We start from the raw sequence: 23,399 nt of genomic DNA on the forward strand, positions 1-23,399 counted from the left end.
TATTGTATTTGTATGATTTTAATCATCAACAGCATGTCTTGAATTTTATTAACAGGTACCCCATTTAGTCAAATAAAAGATCTCGACGTTCCTCAGTCTAAAGTGTATCGATGTTTAATATTTGTTAGTCGGGTGTCGATGTTTATGTGTGGACGATATAAATATTATGTATAAATATATGAGATGTTACATAAAGCTGTTATTTAATTTGACCTTTTTTTTCCTTTATTTCTGAAGTTAAAAAAAAACAACATTTTAACGCCATTGGACTGCTGTTGGACTTATACAATATAAACAATAATTAAAATGGTAAAGGAAATTGTTGCACTCGTGCAAGCTCCTTAAAACAGGTAAGTTAATTTTAATTAAGATTTAAGTCTTGCTAGAGTTTAATAAAATTACGAATTTAATAATGATTATTTAAAAACGAAAATAATGAAAACACGTTACTAGTCCAAAATTATTAGGACAGTTGAATAACGGTAACGTTATTCGATATGGATAACAGTAATGTTATTCGTTACTTCAGTTGACACTGCACGCACGGCCCTACTCGGTCATTGAACTAACTCGTTCCACACAATTTCTACATCGTCGTTCATTCAGTCAGTTTACCTAGCGCGTTCGCAAAGGAATACCGTGTGTTGGTTATTCAATTCGCCGTCGGAATTATTTATTATCAACAAACAAGTTTCACTTATCATTTCAACAAGCTCATAGTTTTAGAATTAGAGAAATATGACCGATGTTATGTACTTTGGGGGCGTGGAAGGGTGAGTAAACATAGTAACAACGCTGAATGCTAGATATTTTTTGGTACAATACATTATTTGAAAGTGGAAAGGCTCTGCCTTGAAATTCCTAGTGATTTCGCAAGTACGCTGATTAATTGTTATTTAATCCAATTACATTTTATTTATGCTTCATTTATTTTGCTATATTTACCTAATAATTTGCAAGTAATTGATTGTTAACTAAATTATTAAAATGTAATAAAATAATATCTGTATAGTTTTTTAGAATTAAAAGTTTAAAAGTCAATGCCGTTGAAATTGTTTCGAAGGCGACACTTTTAAATATTATTATGCTGATGTTCTCGTTTTAAGCTTAATATTCATACATAAATTATCTGACCAATGGAATATTTTTATTTGCATCATGGAATTAATCTTTATGTAAACAGCCGGCTTCAATGTACAAAAAATTGTAAATAAATACTAGTTTTAAAACAGGCAAAAGAATTTGCAATTTTTTATCGCTAGTATACTACATGGCAAAATCCTTGCTTAATAAAATTCTTAAAATTAAAAGAGTTCAAAACGTTGACCAAAATAATTTTAAATATCAAATCAAATTTTAAAAATAAATGTTATAATAATACAAATGGGTGTGTTGCCAAACATTACTTCCATCATCAGCTTTATGATACAACATTACCGACCGGTTATAGACTTGAAAGTGCACCTACGTGCTGGCAGTGAACATAAAAACGTCTTGGTATTGATACATTATTAATTTAAGATTCGTACTGGCACTGCATTACCACGAACGCCTACAAAAAAACATAAAGCGTATTATCTACAAACAAGAGACTCCCTTTTAGATCTTTAGCCTTTTGATAATTTTAGTCTACCACTATGAAAATACCCTGATAATATAATTCTTACTGCATTAATAATCCAACACATAATATCAGTCTACTGTAAGTAAAAACAGCCATATTGGCAAGATACTTCAATTGAGGAGACAAAACATAAAAACAAAAAAATAACAACAATATAAAACGACAATAATCAACAGCAAAAAAAAGCTAAGACAGAAGCATACATTAAAAAGACATCCAAAACAATAGTAGCTGGTACGCCGGCAGATGGAACTAATGAAATTACGTTCCACGTATGCAAAGACAATAATAAGTTGTAAAAGTAAACAGTGAGGGAATTCCAAAGTATTCTCGAGCGACACTTCACATGCAATTGTTACGACTTCATGAAATAAAAGGCATAAATATAATATTCCACGTGTAAACGATCACCAATGAGAGACCGCAAAACCGTCGGCTTGGCCGACACGCCGACATTGATAGTCGTAAGACCAAATTAAGCCTTACAACGTTTACTGAAGATCCAAAATTATTTACGGGTGTGAGGAATTTCAAACATTCAATTGTTGTCAGCCTTGAATTTTTAAGTTTACTCTCATTGGAACTGATAAACTGCATTCGTGTTCGAACTGTTTACACAACAGAGTAATAGCAATCAGCTGACGTATACATCCTTTTTGGAGGTAGTACCGTACGCTACCGCGGTCACGTATGTATGCGGTGATGTTGTCTCGTCATTTCAGAGAAAATCCATACTAGAATCGTGAAGTGAATAGGAATTAGTCACAAAATATGTATCCTCATAGCTAGACTAATCCTAGTTTGAAGAGAACGCAACAGACATCGCAATCCTAAAGAAAACACCTCTTTTACCATCAGAGTCACTGAATAGAATTTTGTATTAAGTTGAAGAAAAAACTTTTAAAACTGATCCTATCTTTGACTTAACTTTATATAGTATGTTTCGTAACATTCAATGTCTTTAAAGTCTTAAGGTTATTCCCCCTAGTGCTCAGTTCATTTTGCATCCAAAATGAGTCAATACTGACGAATGAGCATTGATGCGTATGCGAAACACAGTCGACTTTCTGCAATGTGAATTCAGTGCAACTTAAAAACGCAAACTGAGCAAGATAAGATTACTTAAACAATACCTCCGAAAACAAAATATTCGTGAATATCACAAATTAGATCAAAACGATAACGATGATGATGACCTAAATATTAAAGTAGTTAAAGATGATATAACAATTTTTAATAAAGTAGATAATATTAGTCATTCATTGTTTAAATTTCTCTTCACTACTAAGTATTTGTGCACCGGCAACAATGCAGCAGTTATTATTATTATTGGTTTTTGGGCCTTTACTTGCGCGAGCTCGACCAGGTTTGATCTATTGTGGCAGCCCTTGTCTTTAGAGTTCACTGCTTAGTCCCGTTGAGTCTATAAATTTCCAGATTCTTTGGAGCGTGATATCTGCTATCTCATCCGGGTGCATGATGTATCGCCCGAGATGGATACTTCTTTTGCTCATAAGCGGGAAGCATGAGCAAAGAACATGCATGGCCGTTTCTTCTTCTGTATGGCAGAATCTGCACAGAGTTTCCTCGTAGCAGCTGCAATAATGCAGCAGTTATGCAAGTAATAAATATCAAATAGCCAGTTCTCTAAGAATGCTCGTTGCATAAGTGAAAGGCGTGGCTAAGTGCAAATTATGATTGACGTTTTGCTTTATACAAGGTTTTATCGAGTCAGGTTGCTCGGTAAGAACTATATCGTTATAGAGCATAATAAAGAAACAGATAAATATATTTCTTTATAGACTATAAATATTAAAATGTAGATAAAATGACGAGGCACGGCACCACGACCACAAAAATATTTTGTGCCACGACGCAGACGACTTGAAGAATCGGGTAAATGGAAAATGGCAAGAACATTAAAATTTCTAGGGATCAAAAATAGGAAGTTACAGAGAGGCAGGACATTATTAAACCGTTATCATTGATCAATTGTGATGAATAATTTTACGATATTAAAGCTATAATAGCCCAATGGTGTCAGTGTCGGACTGGCCGACGAGATCCGAGGAACCACCCACTATTGTGGTGAACCCAATCGTATTTAGATCACCACGTCGGGTTAACGGGACAAAATCGTTAAAAAATAAGTATGCGTTTAGAGATAAACAGATCACAAAAAAATTGGAGTAAACCATACAAAGTCCTTGGAGTTTGAATGTAGGCCGTCACACCTCCGCGTTGATAAAGGTTATTTCCCGTTCAGCCCGCATTCCGATAGGAGATAAGTCCAATGATATCGAATTTGTTTTGACGGATCCATTGTAAGTACATAATTCAAATTTCCCTCCTGTGGAAAATCTCAGTATTCCTTATGTCGATATGTGACTCACCCAATAAGTTGTTTAACTATTTTCCCTGTACGTAGAGGTTGAAAATATCTACTTTACGATTCAGAAAAAAATCTTAGACACGCCGCAGACTACAAACTTTTTCGGGTTTGCCTATCAGTATGAACATTTTATGGAGGTTTATCGGTATGACTTTACACCGATTTGGTATGGGCCAATTCTTCATACAAATGGGAATCCCACCAAACTATCGGCCGGCTAAAAGTAGTCTCTGCGGGGAGTCCTAATGTACTTAATCATAAAAATAATTACAAATCTATTTTTCACCATTATCAAAATCAAAATCAAAAGTATTTATTCAGTTTAGACCACAAGTGGCACTTATGAACGTCAAAATATTATTATAGAAAATAATAAAAAAAGAAAAGGTAGCCCTTATGGGGCACTTTACATGTCTCCTTATCTTTTGGGCCCTACCAGCCGGCCCTATCTTCCTGCACATCAATTACCACTATCAAAATTCAATTAGCAAAACATGAATTCTTTTTTAGTCGTGCTTGTTTCTTTTCTTAACCAGTTCCTAATTTGTTAGTGATTTTTAAAATCAATTAGTTGAAAGTCTAAAATCGAATAATTATCAGTGTATCAATGAACAATGCCAAGTTCATGATCTATCGATCTATTGAAGAGTGCGATAGCGATAACGCGTCGTACACTATTGTATGGTTTATCGATTTTGAAAAGTTAGTCCGTTTGTTTTTGTTTTGCCACTAACATTAGGTTACATTTTCAGAGGAGTGTTGTTACTATTACCTAACTTGAAACGTTTACCTTATATCAGTTCAGAGAAAAAACCACAAAACCACTATAGTCGTTCTTAGAACTACAATAAGGCTCAAAGAATTAAAAAAGCACACTAGGTACGTACACTAAAACGTAGGTATAATAAAAGAAGATGATGACGTAAAATTGTTTTATGCCGATAACCAAAACACGTGTTTTATGAACAATGATAAAACAGGTAATTTCAGACTGAAATTAATATAAAGTACCTACCTAAATAGTATTTACTACGCAATAATAGCATACGGAAAGAACAGTGCAATGGCCCTTCAAAAGGGGCCAAGTTTCTAGAATACACTTCTAACTATAAACCCCCTTTCACTGGTATCTGATAAGCAATCTGGTTGATAGAAATTTTATTAATTTCGCGATAAACATTAACTGCGGAGTAATAATTTGTGTCATGTTATTAATAGTATCTACTTGATACCATTAGATTACGTGTTTTAAATATTTTTCGTGGGGGTTCATTATTGTCTTCGGCCACTTCAAACTTGTTTTCGGCAGCCTAATCTAGATTTATTATATTTTCGAAATGACACCGTTATCAGACCTTGAATGAGATGTTCATTATGCATTTATTGCATAGCTTCAAATTTCCACCTGAGGGGTGGCAATTCCGATCTATGATGGAGCGAGCTTGCTCAGCAAATGCGTAAGGCTCAATTTAAGTCACTCAATAGCATAAAAGCTGTTGACTGAGTTAGAATTTTCACACACATTTTAGAATTTCAATTGAGAGAGAACTTCTTCTTCTTGTCGACAACAAACCTACACAGTGTCCAAAACTTCACCACAAGAGTGGCGTTGTCAGTAGCCTTCATTAAATCCTCCTGCGTGCAGTTGCTCGGGCACTCAGGGCACGACATCATGTGCTTCGTCGACATTGTAGGTTATAGGTGTATTCAGTTCTAGAACTTAATGATATAATAGATGGAAACTAAATGACAATTAATTACTATCTTCCTTTATAGCGGTGCAACACATTCGAACCTGGTCATCTGCGATGGCACCGGCCAAGTGCTTGGCACAGCCAGTGGGCCGGGCACCAACCACTGGACCCTTGGCATCGAGGGCTGCGCCAACCGCATCGTCGCCATGCTCAAAGCTGCCAAGATCAACGCTGGTCTTCCTGTTGATAAACCTTTGGATAGTTTGGTGAGTTTAAAAATGATTGACTGTAAAATCTTCAGCGACATGCAGTGCTTCTTAAACATCACAAGTCAGTTAAATATTAAATCTTCCACAAATAAGATAGGTATCAATTAGAAACAGTACGAGCCTAGCCTGGTTGACAATGAGATGTATTTACAACACTTGACCAATGTCAATTGCAATTAAACCAGAAAGACAATAAAATCAATAACTTTAGTTCAAGGCTATTACAATTACGCAACTCATTAAGCCTATTGAAATCAATTTATGAATTGAATTCATGATTAATATAACCGTCATAAAAAACTTACAAAAATAATGAAATAATTAGACAAATATCAGTATTATTAACTTGTTTTCCTTTAGCCGAACAGTTTACCTAAACATAATCTAAACTACACACACGAGTAGTCCTGAAATAGCATAACAATAACCAATGACATCAAATCAACTCCCCAGGGTCTGACGCTGTCAGGGTGCGAGCAGGAAAGCAGCAATGCAGAACTAGCAGCGCGCGTGAAAGAGATAGATGCTGACTGCGCGCGCGCCATCTACGTAGCGTCCGACACAGCTGGGTCCTTGTTCACTGGAGCGCCCAATGGGGGAATGGTGCTGATTGCTGGTGAGGATCGTTAATAATAATTGACCTTTTTGTATCGCGCAAAATGCTCATGATACATTGAGTTGCAATTGAAGCCACTTGAGCAAAGATGAAAATCAAATGGTATTCGTTATCGGTCACGTAGTCTGATACACTTGGACAATGACTCCTTAACACTAGAGTGCTCGCGCGGGTGACATATGTCACCCAGGGTGTAAAATTTGTAAATATTTTTTCAAGGTATCGAGCTACAGTGCTGCCTTCTCAGGTATTCTTCGAGCATGTATTGACGCACATTTTAGTAGTAACGCCATCTTGCTAGACGCATCAACGTGAGTGCAGAAAACATTTAAAGTGTTTGGGTGACGCATGTCCCCCGCGCGAGCACTCGAGGAATTGTTTGATCCCCTATCGTCGCGGTTTAAAATCAAGTTTACTTTCATGTAAGCTCAAAGTTATAATTTTTAACAATTTTTTAAACATTTACAATAATTATATTGTTTTATAAGAATAAACTGATGCAAGAAAGTAGATGTTTTAGATTGTATGCAATGTAGTAATAATTCACCTAGGACTATAAAATTAAAAACCAGGATTCTTCAGGGCTTGCGAGAACACCAACTAGCACAAAACTTGCCAGTATTGTGGCAAAGGACGATGTGTTTTTTGCACAAGAGCAAGAAATCGAAGCACTCGTAAGCAAATGTAACAAGTGGAACAGGCGTTTTTGTACAGATCATCAAATCGTATCGTGCCCGAGTTGTGATCAAAATATCACAGAATAAGATCAATTTATTGATTAACTTTCTAATTAGGTGATATTTTTGCCAAAATAACGGGTCAAACGACTATTTAAACTACTTTGGTCTCTTCGACTCTAAAATATTTGAAAAATATTGAAGTATTTCTTTTGGTTTATAATAAGAGTTCATGAAAGAAATTCTCACTTTTTTAAATTATTTAGTAAGAAATATAGTTGATGTTTAATATTATAAATTGTTTTACTTGTATTAAATAAGATTAGCAAAAATAAACTCATATCAAAATGGGGGACATATGTCACCCGCGCGAGCACTCTAGGAGTATTTAGGGGCGCGAGCACTCTAGTGTTAAAATAGACGACTCCTTTTGGCAGACACTCAAAAGATAAGCAACTTTCATTTTATTACTACATGTAGGTACTAACAACATTTTTGTTTTGGTTAAATGTACCTAAAACCTAACCTTTATCTAACTCAATTTATTCTAAAAATGTTTTAAGATGTAATTAATCCTTAGGGATGTTCCAAAATACCGTTATTTACCGTTGTCATATTAAAATAATAAATATTAGCCTAAGTAATGTTTATTTAAAATGGCATTTAGGAAGCAGATTGGACCTTGACATCATTAATATTCAATGTTATTGATGTTGGTCCACGTTCTCCGAGTTCAATGATTCGAGCTGATAATAAATTAAGTTTACACATTAAATGTTGTGTTAACAAACGATAAAAGCTCTTAAAACGCGAGCAAGTTGAGTAGGTAATTTAAGACGATGATTTTTTTAATGATTTTTTGTATAACTAATGTTGTATTGTATGTTATTGTGAGGACCACAATAACAGGGTTCAAAAGTAGGCCAAGATTGTGAAATTGGGCCGTCTGCGTCCCACGATAACCTCTCAACTTGGCATTGCGGTGCAGATAGATCCTGAATAAACAATACTGTAATGTTTATGTGTACATCTATTCTGTGTTATCAGTCGCTAGTGCTATAATATTCATGAGCAACAGGCTTACGTAAATATAATTAAGTATTCAATTAAATTCTTAAGTTTTACGAACTTGTGTATTTATATTGTGAGTTTTACATTAATTTATTGCATTAAAAGACAAAGGATTTACTTTATTAATGAATTTATAAAGATTCGCCTCACATCCACATAATACATCTTTTCAGTTGTTTCCAAATTATTTCTCTAAGCAAAATAACATTTGCACAATCTTGATAACTTATTAGGATTAACACACTCAAGCACGAAAATTCCGTAACAATAACAAAATTACTCTTACAAAACATAAAATCAAATTAATACACTACCGCCATAATGATAAGGTATGTTTTACGATAAGAACATTTATCATGAGGCAAATGGAAAGTATCAACACATGACAGGGGCGGGTTCAGTTCAAATAGGTACATATTTTATGATAATAATGTTAACACATCATTTACATGCTCTGTTGATAAGAGGCGCGGCGTGTTTTCAATGTAAAGTGCAATACTGTGCCGTGTACCTACTCAATGGCTGCCTACGATAGCTTCTCTCTTACATCATAGCGTTCAGTAACAGATACAGTTGATTGAGTTTTAAAAAACCACTTTCTATTTCATACGAAGACACTAAATCATTAAGGTACTACCTGATATACTTGTTTATTGACTCGTCTAATTTTGGAATTATAATATCAGTATTTGTGAAACACGTGACTCTGTTGTTATTGTTACCTACACAAAACGATACGGATCTTTATTCTAGATTATCAAATGTCTCGAACCGATATTAAAAATCAGTCAAGTGAGTGTTCGGCTCGCCTGAATCTTAATATTTTATTTTACCTTTTCATATTCACTTGATAATATTTTAGTTCAATTATTCAAAGATGTTTTTTTTTTTTTGCAGGAACTGGTTCAAATGCTTTGTTGAGAACACCGAGTGGAGAACAGCATGGCTGCGGTGGGTGGGGCTTTCTACTGGGAGACGAAGGAAGTGGTACGTTCTAAGGATAATCAAATCAGCCATCTTTTGACCGCAGCTTCGCCCGCAATACGGTCTGTCACACAAAAAAAATTGCGTCCCTGTCAAAAACAGGGATAAAACTCCTGTTTTTTTTTCTTAACAAAGACGAAAACATCCCCATGAATATTATTTTACTATCTATTGGTGAAACCATTCAATTGTTTCGAGTTATACGCGAACAGACAGACAGGCGTGGCAAATAACTTTGTTTTATATCCTCAGTTAATAATGTTTTTATAAGTGTCATTTTAAGATTAATATTTTTTATTAATCAGTATCAATGACATGTGTAAAATACGGATGGTCTTTACCAGACTCCAGTCAGCTAATGGGGTCAGTGAGATAATGATTTGTATGAGCACATCATTATTAACATGTCAAGGGAATATTTTAATAATTCTTTTTGTATTACTGATATTTTTTAAATATTAGTGTGCAGCATCAGAACAATATCAACGCTACTAGATTCTCGCATTTATTAGTTTAATTATTAATATTTCAGCGCCGAATGGTTACAACAAACACGTTATTTAATTTCCGTTTAATTAAATAGATTAATAAATTTAGTTAAAAATAAGAATAACATTTTGTAACAGTTAGTTAACCTCCAATTACGAAAACCGTTAAGCATTTACTTAGGGCTTTTAATCTGAAACGTTCAACACTCTTCCTCATTTCTATTCAGATTCAAGCATTATTCTTATTCAAATGTCAGAGAGGAATAAGAAGAGGAATCAAGAAACTCATGTTATTGGGTTCTCATAAGTAACGTTTTGGTTACAGCATACTGGATTGCACACCGCGCCGTCAAAACCGTGTTCGACGACATCGACGGCTTGAAACCTTCTCCGCATCCGATCCACAACGTCTGGGAAGTCATCAAAGAACACTTCGAAGCTGACACTAGAGCAGACCTGTTACCACACGCCTATAAGCATTTTGACAAACCACAGTTTGCTAGTAAGTTTGATATCACTAATCAAAGGCTTCAGAGAACATTAGGTATAAAAACTGAAGTGTTAAATTACATTGTGAACCTTGAATAATAAATTTTAATAATTAATTTCAGTTCGCAAAATCTACTTCATAATTATTGTATATTCAACCTAAATTTAAAAGAATTACCAATTAATATTCCGAAATATCTTAATGTGTATTTCCGTTCTTTAATTTTAAGTGTAAAAATCTTAATTTCAATTAAACAGAAATACGGGTCGCAACGCGACATTCTTTATATTTTTCTACTATTTATAAGTAACTAGCGGCCGCCCGCGACTTCGTATGCGTGGATCCTGTTTTATCCCCTTTTCCCGAATTTTCTTTGCTATAAACCTCACGGAGCCCGAGACCGTTCCAACGAATGCAAAACCGTGGAAATCGGTTCGTGCGTTCTGGAGTTATAGCGTCAGGGAGGAAAACCCGACTTATTTTTATATAGTAGATGGAACGTGAAAGTTTCAAATCTTTTCTTTTATTTCCAGGTGTAACAGTGAAACTGGCCAAATTAGCGAACCGTGGGGACTCGTTATCCCAACACTTATTTGCTGAAGCCGGCAGCGCTTTAGCGGCGCATATAGCTGCGCTAGCGCATAAGGCCACCGCCTCAAGACTGAGGGTGGTCTGCGTCGGATCTGTCTGGAACAGCTGGGACGCTTTGAAACCGGGAGTGTTGAACGAACTTCACAGTCGACGGGTAGGTCAGTCATAACGTGTGTGCAAATTTTGACTAATGTCATATTAAATATGTCATATTAAAACTCGAGAACGGCTAGCCGATTGAGCTGATTTTGGTTTTAAAATGTTTGTCGTAGTCCAGGGTAGGTCTAAACGGTGAGCAAATACGCGCGCGATATTGTTTTTCTGTGACAGACAAATATCCACGCGGGCGAAGCCGCGGGCGGAAAGCTAGTTTATAATAAAATATTGCAAGTTAAGCCAAGATATTATTTAGTGTCAAACCTTTAGATACCTACATAATTTGACACTTTGAGTATGTAGTGTTTGTAAATAATAATTTTCAAAAGATATTTTAGATAAATATTTACATTATAATTATAATAATGTATTTTTCATCTTTCAGGTAAAACTTGAACTGGACTTCGTGCGATTGAGGGTATCTAGCGCCATGGGAGCTGTATGGCTAGCGGCCAAACACGTCGGCTTCGATCTACCCCGAGATGACTCGGCATTCTGCTCAGTCTTTTTCACTTACGCCCCGGACTGTGCCAACGGGATAAACGGAACGAACGGGTCTAATGGGGTGCACGGGAAGTGCAATGGGGCGAATGGGAAACACGAAAACGTCACGTGCAAGGTAAATGGGAACATTAATGGGGTGACGATGAACGGTGAAGTGTGCGGCTGCTATTGAACTAGCTGTGATTTGTTTAGCTTTAGTTCTAGAGAGGAAAATTGACTAGATGACTATTTTTATAATGTATCTTTATGCGAGATTAAAAGTTCTTATTGAGTTTGTCGATGCTGTAAAACTATTGAAATAAGAATTCAGATACTCGAAAGAGTTTTAAATTATATTCTCTCTTGTTTCGCTCAGTTATTGCTGTTAGAAGAAAAAAGAGAAAACGATACGTATAATTCGAGACAGCTTTATTGTTTTTGTTTTCTTATTATTTGTATCGTAATATTTGGATGTTATTAATTCACAAAAACTAAATTTTATTTTGGCTTGCGCACTAACGCTTTAATAAATTGTTTCCTAAATAAGATTTTTCTAATTTAATTTTTGAATTTTTCTGATACAGTTGGGAAACAAAGTATCAGCGCATTTGTAAGTATAAGCATTGTCTATTTGGCGTTATTGGACAAAATACGTGTATAAAATTTTGGGACCTATTAAAACTAACACAATCAATGTTTTTAATTAGAAATTATGAAAATTTGTACATTATTAATAAATTTAAGATGCCAAACTTTTGTATAGAACTTTTAAACATTGTAAAAAATAACCTTTAATGTGACTTATATTGTTTAATAGTAAGTTAGATCTAGTCTGAATTGTTGAGATTATACGCTGAAGCGATGATCTGAGGAGTGCCAATTAGCTATCGTTTTGATCTGATTGGGTTGAGAGTAACTTGAAATGCTTAAGTTATAAAATAAGAGATAATCATAGAAATTAAAAAAAATATTTAAATATTTTGAAAATTAATTTTGATCTATAAATAAACAAAACTTCGGTAGACCTTATGCAGAATAGAACGTGACGATATTATGGAGTAAGTAAAGCTTAAAAATATGATTTTGATGAAGTGCCGAAATACAAAGTGTAAATAATAGAAATAGTTCCTTATAAAATTACGCCTATTACGTTTCTCTAGCTTATAAAAATAGTTATTAATGGCTATTTACATCACTTAGGCCTATCGTATTAAATAATTATGTATAAATAATAAATATCTCATCAGTGACTCTATTTTATAGCGAAACTGATGTGTAATGTTATTGATGTCTTGTAAATAAAAACGTTATTATGAGTAAAATGTTTTTCTTTTATTTGATTAACTTGACTTAACCACTTTCAATTGAAAAGTGAAAATTCGACCAGTCACGGTGCAGTTCAATGATAGAAACAAGTGAACTATTTTTCCATAGGAATGCTGAGTTACGGTGATTGTTTTTGCTAGCTTATTATTAAATCAGTAAGTGAAAGCCATGGAATGAATGAATGATTTCGAATACTATTTTAATCTGTGTACGAACGCCCAGATAACGGTATTTTACCGTTATTTTCGTCCACATCTCTAAAGTCGACATTTGCCAGCTGTCATTCGTCAAGAAGTGTCATTTTTTCACAGTTGACAAAAATGTCAATAACAAAGAGATTTTCTCGTATTTATTTTAATTTAAAACCAGTATTCAACGCTAATTACAGATGTTTAAGTCGTGTTATTCCAATTTTCGATAGTAAAAACAGTTGGCGGGGGAGTAAACATGGGTACGTTAGCATATTCGCGATCGCCGCAGGCGTTTTAGGTTATGTAGGTTTAAAAGAGAAATTATTTGCTGCTGAGCCTATTGGGAACGAATTAAAAGGTAGACGAGAGAAGTATAACTTTATAGCTGACGTGGTTAAGGTTTCGGCGCCGTCTGTGGTGTATATCGAGATCAAAGATGGGAGAAGACTGGACTTGTTCAGTGGGCAACCTATAACCCTTTCAAACGGGTCTGGGTTCATTGTGAAGGAAGATGGGCTCATTCTGACGAACGCTCACGTTGTGGTGAATAAACCTAATGCTGTGGTCAGTGTTAGGCTTATGGTGAGTTATTAATGGCCATATCTTTATTGCATAACAATATTGATGCGTTACATGTTCGGCATATTATGAAAAACTAGTTTAGAATGAATTTAATGAAATAAATTAATTATTAAAAGTAACCTTATAGTAATAGGAGTCAAATCAAAAGGTTTTTCTCTTTTGATGAAAATTTTAATTCCATGAAATCACCTTAACTTAAAAATTAAATATTTTTAGGATGGATCAACTCACACTGGTTTTGTGGAAGATGTAGATATGAAATCAGATCTAGCAACCCTACGGATCCCTGTAAAGGGTCTGCCAATTATGAAGCTTGGCTCTTCAGCGGACATCAAACCCGGGGAATGGGTAAGAATTTATTCTTATTACTTTTTGCTAGTAGTTATGATAAATATGGTGAAAAAAAGCCATTTTTGGCAAAACGACTTAAAATAGAAAAGGACAGAAAAGAAACTCTGAAATTCAAATAACATGAAGCTGTTGCTTTATATGCCTAGTAATAAAGCTTTTTTATTATTTATGCTGGTACTCAATAAATCAATACTTTTACAGGTAGTAGCTATGGGCAGCCCCCTGGCATTAAGCAACACGGTGACCGCTGGTGTTGTGAGCTCCACACAGAGGGCCAGTGAGGAGCTAGGACTTAGAGGTAAGTTTTGAGATTGAAAAATGCTTAAATTCCATTTGACCTGATGTTCATGTTATGTCTTATGTTGTTAACCTTTGTTGTATACTAACATGGAGCAATAAATAATTTGAATTGATTACTGTGCTTTATTGCTATAGCTTTAATTTTCAAATTATTTTTCAGGCAAAGACATGGTCTACATCCAGACTGATGCACCAATCACATTCGGAAACAGCGGCGGCCCACTAGTCAACTTGGACGGTGAAGCGATCGGTATCAACAGTATGAAAGTCACATCGGGCATTTCATTTGCTATACCCATCGACTATGTAAAGGACTTTTTAGCTAAAAGTAAGTGTGATTTTGTTTGCGTTTATAAGATAATAGTGCTTTAGATAAATATTGTTTTGGTGTAAAAAATCTTTGTATTATCTTATCTGTTTTGATACTGTTGATGGATTAAAATGAAAGTTAAGAATTGGGTGTTTTTTAAAGATGAAGATATTTTGTCTAATGAGGGCTATCGTTTTTATACTTAACAGCACCCCTGGCGATTGACAGGACCTTACTCTACAGTGGCGCCATCTTGATGAGTGCAAATGCGATAGTCCTCCTACCACTTTAGCGCTCACCAGTTGGTGCCACTGTCTTCGCTACTAGCAAGTGACAGGACATTACTCTACAGTGGCGCTAACTGGTGAGCGCTAAAACGATAGTCCTCATTAGAAATTACAAACAAATAAAACACCTCAAAGAAAAGCATTACAATCTAGGTACTTGTTTTCTTTTCTAGGGACAACGAAATCACCTCAAGTGTCCAGACGATATCTGGGCATTACGATGCTGTCTCTGACTCCCAACATTCTGATGGAACTTCGGATGAGGAATCCAGAGGTGTGTATAAATCTTGGTAAATTTAAGTTTACTATTACATTAACAGTGCTATGGAGTGCTATAACGAGTCCCTGAAAATGATCTAGCTAAATGCAAGTAGATTTTGGAAAAATGTGATAATGCAAATAGACATTTAAAATTTTAGATGCCAAGTGACATAGAGCATGGGATCCTGGTTTGGAAAGTCATCATCGGGTCTCCAGCTTATAAGTGAGTATCACTTACCATCAGGTGATATACAGGCCAAGAGCTTCCTAGTTGTGGATAAAAAAAATAGATCATTTTTAGCCGACAAAAAAAGATACATAAAGACTTGGCTATATTGAATATGCCTTGGCCTTTTACTGCAAAAGGAAAAACAGAAAAATAAAATAAAATTTTCTTTTCCAGCGGAGGCCTCCAACCAGGCGACATAGTGACCAGCATAAATGGAATACCAGTGCATAGCGCAGCTGACATCTACATGCTTCTAGAAAAAAGCAGCGGCAACCTCAAAGTGGAAGCCGTCAGAGGGCGCTCCCGGGTGACCCTGACTGTGGCGCCGGAATACCACGGATGACAGGGCGAAGACGATGACATCGACTGTCACTGCGAGTGTCACTGCACATGTCACTGCGAGTGTCATTGTACATGTCACTGCGTGTGTGGCGACGATGATGATGAATGAGGCAATTGTGTGTTTGTGGACTGTTTTAAACTTTAGTTATGCCATAATTACGTCAGTGTTACAGATAGATTACTCTTTGTATGCAGTCTGATTAGCAGGAATTATAATTAGTAGAAAATAAACTGGATGATTTACTTATCGCCCAAAGTAGGTAATAACTTCCTTTAACCGTTTTAGGTAGGCATTTTAAATGTTTAAAATTATATCTGTGTCCTAATTTTCCTGCCCTATCAGGGTTTTTGAAATTTCATCCCCAATGGGGTGAATTTACATATTGTATTTATCTCTGATTAATATAAATGGTTATTTTATAATATAGCCAGAAAATGATCCATTTTTGAGTCAATCCGTTTTTGGAGTGTACTGACGGCAGCACATAAAATATAAAAATTCTTGGTGCAAAATGGCACAAAACTGCATAAGATACAGTAATTACTTTATTGCTTGCTGTCTCGTCTGTACACCATAAAAATAGATGAGTGTTATTTAAAATTTTCCATGTATTTTCTATGCATGTACCTATTAGCAGTATAACAAACTTACACATTTCGGTGTCCTAGATGTCCACTTAGTATTATAAATTTCATCCCTATAGGGATGGAATAAGGGTTGAAAAATGTTTGGATTGATTTGCGAGTACGAAAAAGCGAGTCATATTCCTCGAAACAAAATTGTAGTCGTTTTAAAAAAGACAAACCTATTTTAAATATAAAGCCATAACTAATATGTATATGTATTATGAGTCTATGTAACTGAGACATTTTTGTTATTGATTTTAATTATTGTAGTCTATTGTTCTGTTAGTTGATTTTGGTTGTGATTTTTTAACACGAAAACTCCCACCAAGCCCCCATTTGCTTATCAAAAATGAATGAATTATTGTTGTTTTTAGTTATTTATCGGATGTACATTTGATGAAATATTTTATGTAATGGTTGGAAAATCATAAAAAAATATTCAAAACATTTTATTACTTGTTTATTTCCAAAAAGGTCACAGATTTGTTTGGAAGTGGCGCCCTCTTTATGTCAAAATTTGACAGTGCTATTAGACACTAAGACGGAATGTTATTTTTTCTGTCGTTGTATTTATTTTTAAAATGCTTATTATTTTGATATCATTTTATGTAATTATAACTTGCTATTTGCCTAGGGTTAAGTTTGTACATTATTGAATAAATGACTGTTTTTGTAATATTTATGCATTTCAATTTATTATTATTGAATATAACATGATCTCTTGAGGGTTGAGTGAGATCTATTGAAATTATTGTAGGTACTTTGACTACTTGTACTTGTTGTTTTATGGTTAAAAAATCGGCTACAAAATAATCATTTATTTGTAAATTTTCTTCCCTGAGAACTATTGAACAATTTGTAACTTTCAGGCTTTTCCTTTCAGCTAAGTGAAAAATTAAATCAATGTTCTTAATGATTACTCAAACGATTATTTCTACAAATCAACATTATAATTACCGATTAACCGTGAAAATAAGAATTAATTCGATTTGAAACGATGATTAAAAATTCTTGAATGACGAATCGTTCATGGAAATAATCGATTACTGATTTTTTCTTATTCGCATTTGGTTTCAAAATGAAATTGACGTTTTTTTAATTTTCAAAAATGATTTTTGTTTTTACTGGATTTTTGTTGCTGGTAAGCTAAGCCTATGAAGGTAATTTTTCAAATTCATCAAAGTTATTTTTACCGCAAAATTAAATTTTACAGGTTTTTCTAGAAAATGCGAGAAGCGATGTGGATGTACCTAGTTTTCGTTCTAGTAAGTAAATAAAAGTAATTATTTGTCATCATCATCATCATCAACAGCCCTTTACAGTCCACTGCTGGACTATGAGCCTCCTCCACTATAGTGGAGGGTTTTGCCATAATCTCCACGCTTGGCAGGCGGGTTGGAAATCGCAGTTTAAAAGATTGATGTTTTTCAGAGAGCGCTGCTGCCCATTCTCTGTTTGATGTGTAGTCCCTAAGTCGCCTCTTACGACACCCGCGGGAAGAGTAGGGGGTGGTGACAAATGTATTCTACTCTGCCGTCACCACACGGCTTAAATATTTGTATTAATTTATAAATTAAAAATCTTCTCTGTTCCTCGTTGAAGCCAAATCCCCAATGACTTAGTAAGTTAAAAGTATTTTAGAGAAATTCTTCAGAGGTTCTGGGTTACATTATCAAAATGGACGGAAATATAAAAATATTTTAGAAGATTTTACTAATGGGATTTTTTTGAGAAATACATTTGACGTTAAAATATTAATATCGTTGATTAAAAATATTACAATTAAAATACTTAATAAAATACAGGTTGGAATGAAGAAGGCAAGCCGATACTGCGTATGGGACCAGAGAGCAATGATTTTGAAGCAAACCCAGGTATAGTACATAATGAATGTTAATGTTCAGAGACATTTTCTGTTTACCTATAATCTCGGCAGGTACCTATAAATATATTCCCAAGTTAATGGAGTAAGGAAATAACTTCATAACAAGAAAGACCCAAAATTGTAAAACTTTTTAATGTCTTAATAAACGTTTGAATCAAATCAATTCTAAACCCATTCTTGAGTAGAGTTGCCCATAGGCAAAAAAATCTTGATAACAAAATGAATCTTGGAAAAAAACACCAATAAGAATTTTCCAACTTTTTTTAATTTAAAAAAAAGCAACTGTTTCCGCCCGGGATCGAACCGGGGGCCTTGTGCGTGTGAAGCACACGTGATGACCGCTACACTACGGAAACTTGAGAGCTACCGACGAAATTATAAGTAACTTGTCTAGTTACTCTGTAAGCTATCAGTGCCAGATCAAGGGGAATAAGATCATTGCTGCAGGCAATGAAAACCGGAGCACCATCAAATCAGACTATAATGTTTTGATGCAAAATAACTTTTATTACAGCTACATAAGCTGCCATAGTGTTTTATAATCTTCAAGAGATGTCGTCCAGTTTACTTTCACAATAATTATAAAAATAATTGTGATCGATCACCTTCTACAATCGTTACTATAAGTTCAGTTGACAGCACATCAGACATTTTGTCGCTGACACTGACTTGCTGTCGTCTTTACAAACGCAGAAGCGAGGAGATTACGGGACTGGATCTAGGTAGGCATCATAATCGTTATTTTGTATAATGTCTAGTTTCTTTCTTCCCAGCTGCACCCAAGGTAGAAAGAGGTGAAGCAGCTGACTGGCTCCAAGGATTGCGCTCAGGGATATACGGCCTCGTGCAAAACTACGGCTACGACAGAGCTAAGCCGTATGTGAAGAGACTTGTAGACGGTAAGTTTACTACTAAAGTTAAAATACTTGAGTAGAATTTAGTACCTCGTTCGTTCGTTTCAGCCAAATGACATCTGCTGCTGGACAAAGGCCTCCCCTAAGGATTTCCACAATGAAAAGTCCTGCGCCGCCCGCATCCCGGCGTCCTCCTCCCACGCAAGGTTCCAAAAATCTCGAACGATATGGTCCGGTTTCCACCAAAGCGAATAGCACGAAAAACTTTAGAGTTCGAATCGTTTGCGTATTCGAATCGCCATCAAAAGATTTAGTACGAAAACTACAACAGCGCTGCAGCGCAATTTAGTATGAGAAATGGTTACACGAAACTTATTTTGAGAATCAAGATTGTCACGTTATCGTTTAACTTGAAGGTTGAGTGTCGAATTTTGTCGAATACGCAAACAATTCGAAGATGATAGTTGTTCATGCTAGAAGCACAGAATAAGTGTGTAATAGTAGGTACCACTAGAGGTAAATCTGATCGGTTATTCAAACATTTATCTCCTCTCCATTCCGCTTTGGGGGCAACCGGGCCTAAAAAAGTTCTGTCCTTCCTATTTACTCTCTATAGTAAGTTATTATTTATTTGTTATTTCAGATACGGAGAAAAGAGAGAACGTTCTTCTACACGTGGAGGGTAAAACTCTATTTTTTTTGTTTAATTGATAAAGTTAATAACATGTTTTGTTAAACATTTTGTATTCTACCCAGTTAACCGCGATGGTAAGTTCATATCCACGAGTTTGTTACCTAAATTGACTGAATAGTTTTCAATATTTTCATTGAGTTTTTATTTTTATTATAAGGTACGACAAGAATAAACTACAAGCAGTATATGCGTGCAGCCGATCCCCGTAAGTTATTCAAAAAAGCTGACCCGGCGAACTTTGTACCGCATATGTTTAACAGAAATAATATAGGATTATTTTCTTATGCCCGTTTTCACCATCAATCCTTAATTTTTAAGTGAACCCTTTGGTAACACATACATAACAGGAATTTTGTTTTCATAGGGTCACTTAAAAATTAGGAAATCGTAATTACCTAAGTATTCGCACCTTGACTTTTTTTTTTCAGAAATCCAGTGGCGTAAGTGATTTTTTTCATTCATTCATTTTATAGCAGGAGAATGTTAAGTACTTATACTTAACCCATACATTAAATCATTTTTATAAGAAACTGGAGACCATAAATATGTTTTTACAAAACCCCTCATAGCTCTTCCGATTATCCCTAAAGCTTTGAAGTTTGAAAGGGAAGCTTTGGATCATTCTCTCAAAAATACCCATAGAGTACTGTAGATGTTATAAAAAATCATGTATAGCCAATAGTAGCCAACCTCTTTTTGCACCGTTTTATTCAGAATTTATTCCTCTTAACTCTACGCTATAGAATGGTACCTAGGTACGCTAAAGACTATAAAGGTTAACTAGGTAAATATTGACACCATTAATTCAGAACTGCCTAAAACGCAACTCTTTAAGTTTTTGTATTGTAAAGTAATAGTAAAAGTCGTTTGCTAATTAATTTATCGATTGCAAAGCAACTAAAGAAAGATAATTTTAAGCTAAATTAAAAACTAATCAGTTTGTCAGGCCTGGGACAAAAATTTTGGCGAATTCAAAGGAGCTACTGGGACACCTTGAAAATGTAGTTTTTTAAAGAATTTGGTTTTATTGTGGACTGATGTTAATTTAGTTCCTAATTTTTTTTTATGCATAACAAGGCAGGTATTTGACCACAATCGCACCTGGTGTTAAGTGGGATGCAGTCTAGGATGGTACATTATCTGCTCTGTAAGTTTATTTGTAAATATTTGCAGCACCTACACCCGCGCCCCCGCCTCAATGGATAAACGACATGAAGGTGTTCATCAAGAATCTGGTGGAGAAATACGGAAGGAGCAAACTGGACGAGCATTTGAAGCCCGTTATAAAATGTAAGCTCCATATTTAGTTGATTAATTAAATATCCTAGATTTAACATTTCAAGCACCAGACCAGGACACCAGACCACGTGGTAGATCACCAATGAGATGGACGGACCAGATCAAGGCCGCAACTAAATGTTCGATTAGCGAAAGTGCTCGGAAAGCTGCAGTCCGCGAGGAATGGCGCCGTATTGCGAGGAACATCACTCATCGTGATTCACAATGATAACCACGACCACGACAAGAGTGTACCGACTGAGAAGAAGAAGAACATTTCAAGAAACATTTAGCATCCACCACCGATTTTTGGTTGGCTGATAGTTGGGTCGTGCTGTTAGGATCAGTATGGAGATGTATGAAATTGCGCACATTACACCGATTTGGTATCGGCCGATTCTTCGTACAAATTGGAATCGAGCTCTACTATCGGCCAACTAAAAGTCGGTGGTGGGCACAGACCACCAGGCTTAGGCAGTACCAGCAAAATACAGAACAGTATTTTTTCTTATTCTTATTATATGGGTGGGTTAGTTTGGAAGTTTTATAAAAATATTTTTGTTCCAGATGTGGAAAAGCTACACAACGTTTATATTAAGGATATTGATGGTAAGATCCATTTTAATTATCTACATAGTCTGTTTGGTAACTTAAATTATTAAAAGCAAATAAATAGGTAATATTCCAGTGATTAAATATCCCAGATTAATCATTGTTTATTTTTTCAGTCGATGAATTTGGTAAGTCAAATTTTATTATTTACTAAATCAACTACCTATCTATTTAATTAGTCTTTTTAATAATAATTCACACTTCGAATAGAAATGTTTAGAATTATTAAGTTATTTACACTAATTTTTAATTACAGGTGAAGTTATAATAAACTACGCGGAGAGACCTAGCAGTATACTTGGATAAAAAATTAATAGCCTACTGTAAAAAAACTGTCAACATACAGAAGATGTTCAAAATTTACTCAAATTTGAATAAAAACATGAATTACTTTGCGTGGTTTCATTTTGAAATAGTTATCATGACTGCAGCATTCAAAGTAACGTATAAGTTTCTTCATTCTATAATTTTATCATTAGGCTGAGTTGCACCACCTAACTTTGACCGTAACTATGACGATAACCGGTGTCTTTGTATGGAGTTTGACAGATTTTCGACGTTTGTCAAAGTTAAAGTAAGATGGTGCAACCCAGCCTTAATATTAATTCCCATATCTGCTACTCGTAGTTTACATTAATCATTTTATGTTGTTTAAATTAATTAGATAATTCCGGTGCAATCGCAGCGCTGTCATCGAAATGAATGGCTACATCCAATTAATAGGTGGCACTAGAATACAAATGACTTCATTAGCTGAAGTTATGGCGCTCCTGTAAATATTTGTAATTAGAACGTTTCGAACAGTGCAAAGTTCTAAAAACAAAAGAATTAATAAGAACTCAAACTTACCTAAATTGGAGTGGTTGGTACGCCTGGAAAGCGCAACTGAAACAAATAAAGGTTCTATTTATATGATGTAACGATGTAAGTAATAAGTGTAGGGAATGACAAGCACTAAAAACATAACCCTCCTCCTGGCGCATTCGGGTAAAAAGTAATACAACTTAGTTGACAAATTTTGAGATATTAAGAGATGGCGTTGTGCGGTTTTAATTCGCGATATCGCTATTGTCTAGTTCAGTGTTCCAAAACAGTGTTACAAACCTTTGTTTGTCACCTGTCATCCGCTTTGCAATGGAGGGAAGTCGAACCTTAATTTCGAACTCCTCCTATGTTCTTCTGATTAATTTCGTTGCGGGTCCAATGACAGTTTAACTTTCCCCCGGGACAAATTTGACCTTCATTGGTTGGGTTTTTGTGGCGGTCAAGCTGTAGATGTAGAGGAACGAGAGGTGGGAATAGTCCCGTAGTTCAGTGTTCCGCAAATGGTGTACCGCGGCGTCCGCGGCACACTGGTGTACTTACCGTGGTCATTAGATGGTGTGCCTTGGAAAAATAAGATTATCTTATTTGTAGGAATTAAGTAAGGGTAATTAATAAATGTTCATTTTTCTAGATGTAACTTCAACACAAAATAATTGCGGAACACTGGTCTAAAGTTTTCGTTGTTTTGATAAAGTAACGGTACGGTTCCATTACAGATAGTCTGGACTCATTTAATAACTCATAGCTTCAATCTCCAAATCATATTTATCCTAATAGGATGTTTGCGTTTCATTATCCCCATTACACCCACACCCACATAAACAAGGTCCTTTTAATCCCTGAACCTTGGACTGAATCAAAAGCCGCCTGCAGCTGTTTACTGACGACAATCTCGTCCCCATCAAGCGGG

At 35.2% G+C, this 23,399-nt stretch overlaps 1 protein-coding gene, 2 long non-coding RNA genes and 1 other non-coding gene across 4 annotated transcripts; 3 read left to right on the plus strand and 1 right to left on the minus strand.

Annotated features, from left to right (window-relative positions):
* Window positions 1-602: 602 nt before the first annotated feature.
* On the plus strand, window positions 603-16,254 carry LOC135083857 (uncharacterized). The gene is made up of 14 exons (XM_063978598.1): window positions 603-773; window positions 5,793-5,976; window positions 6,433-6,595; window positions 9,241-9,330; window positions 10,141-10,317; window positions 10,839-11,050; window positions 11,438-11,725; window positions 13,125-13,634; window positions 13,851-13,982; window positions 14,187-14,283; window positions 14,446-14,613; window positions 15,056-15,156; window positions 15,302-15,366; window positions 15,547-16,254. The coding sequence occupies exons 1-14, from the start codon at window positions 739-741 to the stop codon at window positions 15,713-15,715; spliced, it is 2,391 nt and encodes a 796-aa protein (XP_063834668.1). The 5' UTR covers window positions 603-738; the 3' UTR covers window positions 15,716-16,254.
* Window positions 16,255-17,371: 1,117 nt separating this feature from the next.
* On the plus strand, window positions 17,372-18,214 carry LOC135083826 (uncharacterized). Its single transcript, XR_010259716.1, has 3 exons — window positions 17,372-17,482; window positions 17,555-17,606; window positions 18,147-18,214. It is a non-coding gene; the product is annotated as an uncharacterized LOC135083826 (long non-coding RNA).
* A 295-nt stretch (window positions 18,215-18,509) lies between these two features.
* On the minus strand, window positions 18,510-18,582 carry Trnav-cac (transfer RNA valine (anticodon CAC)). The gene has a single exon. It is a non-coding gene; the product is annotated as a tRNA-Val (tRNA).
* A 2,077-nt stretch (window positions 18,583-20,659) lies between these two features.
* On the plus strand, window positions 20,660-21,794 carry LOC135083827 (uncharacterized). The gene is made up of 3 exons (XR_010259717.1): window positions 20,660-21,064; window positions 21,620-21,661; window positions 21,781-21,794. It is a non-coding gene; the product is annotated as an uncharacterized LOC135083827 (long non-coding RNA).
* The last annotated feature ends 1,605 nt before the right edge of the window (window positions 21,795-23,399 follow it).

This window comes from Ostrinia nubilalis, chromosome 24, assembly GCF_963855985.1.
Source record: "Ostrinia nubilalis chromosome 24, ilOstNubi1.1, whole genome shotgun sequence".
NCBI classification, from domain to species: domain Eukaryota; kingdom Metazoa; phylum Arthropoda; class Insecta; order Lepidoptera; family Crambidae; genus Ostrinia; species Ostrinia nubilalis.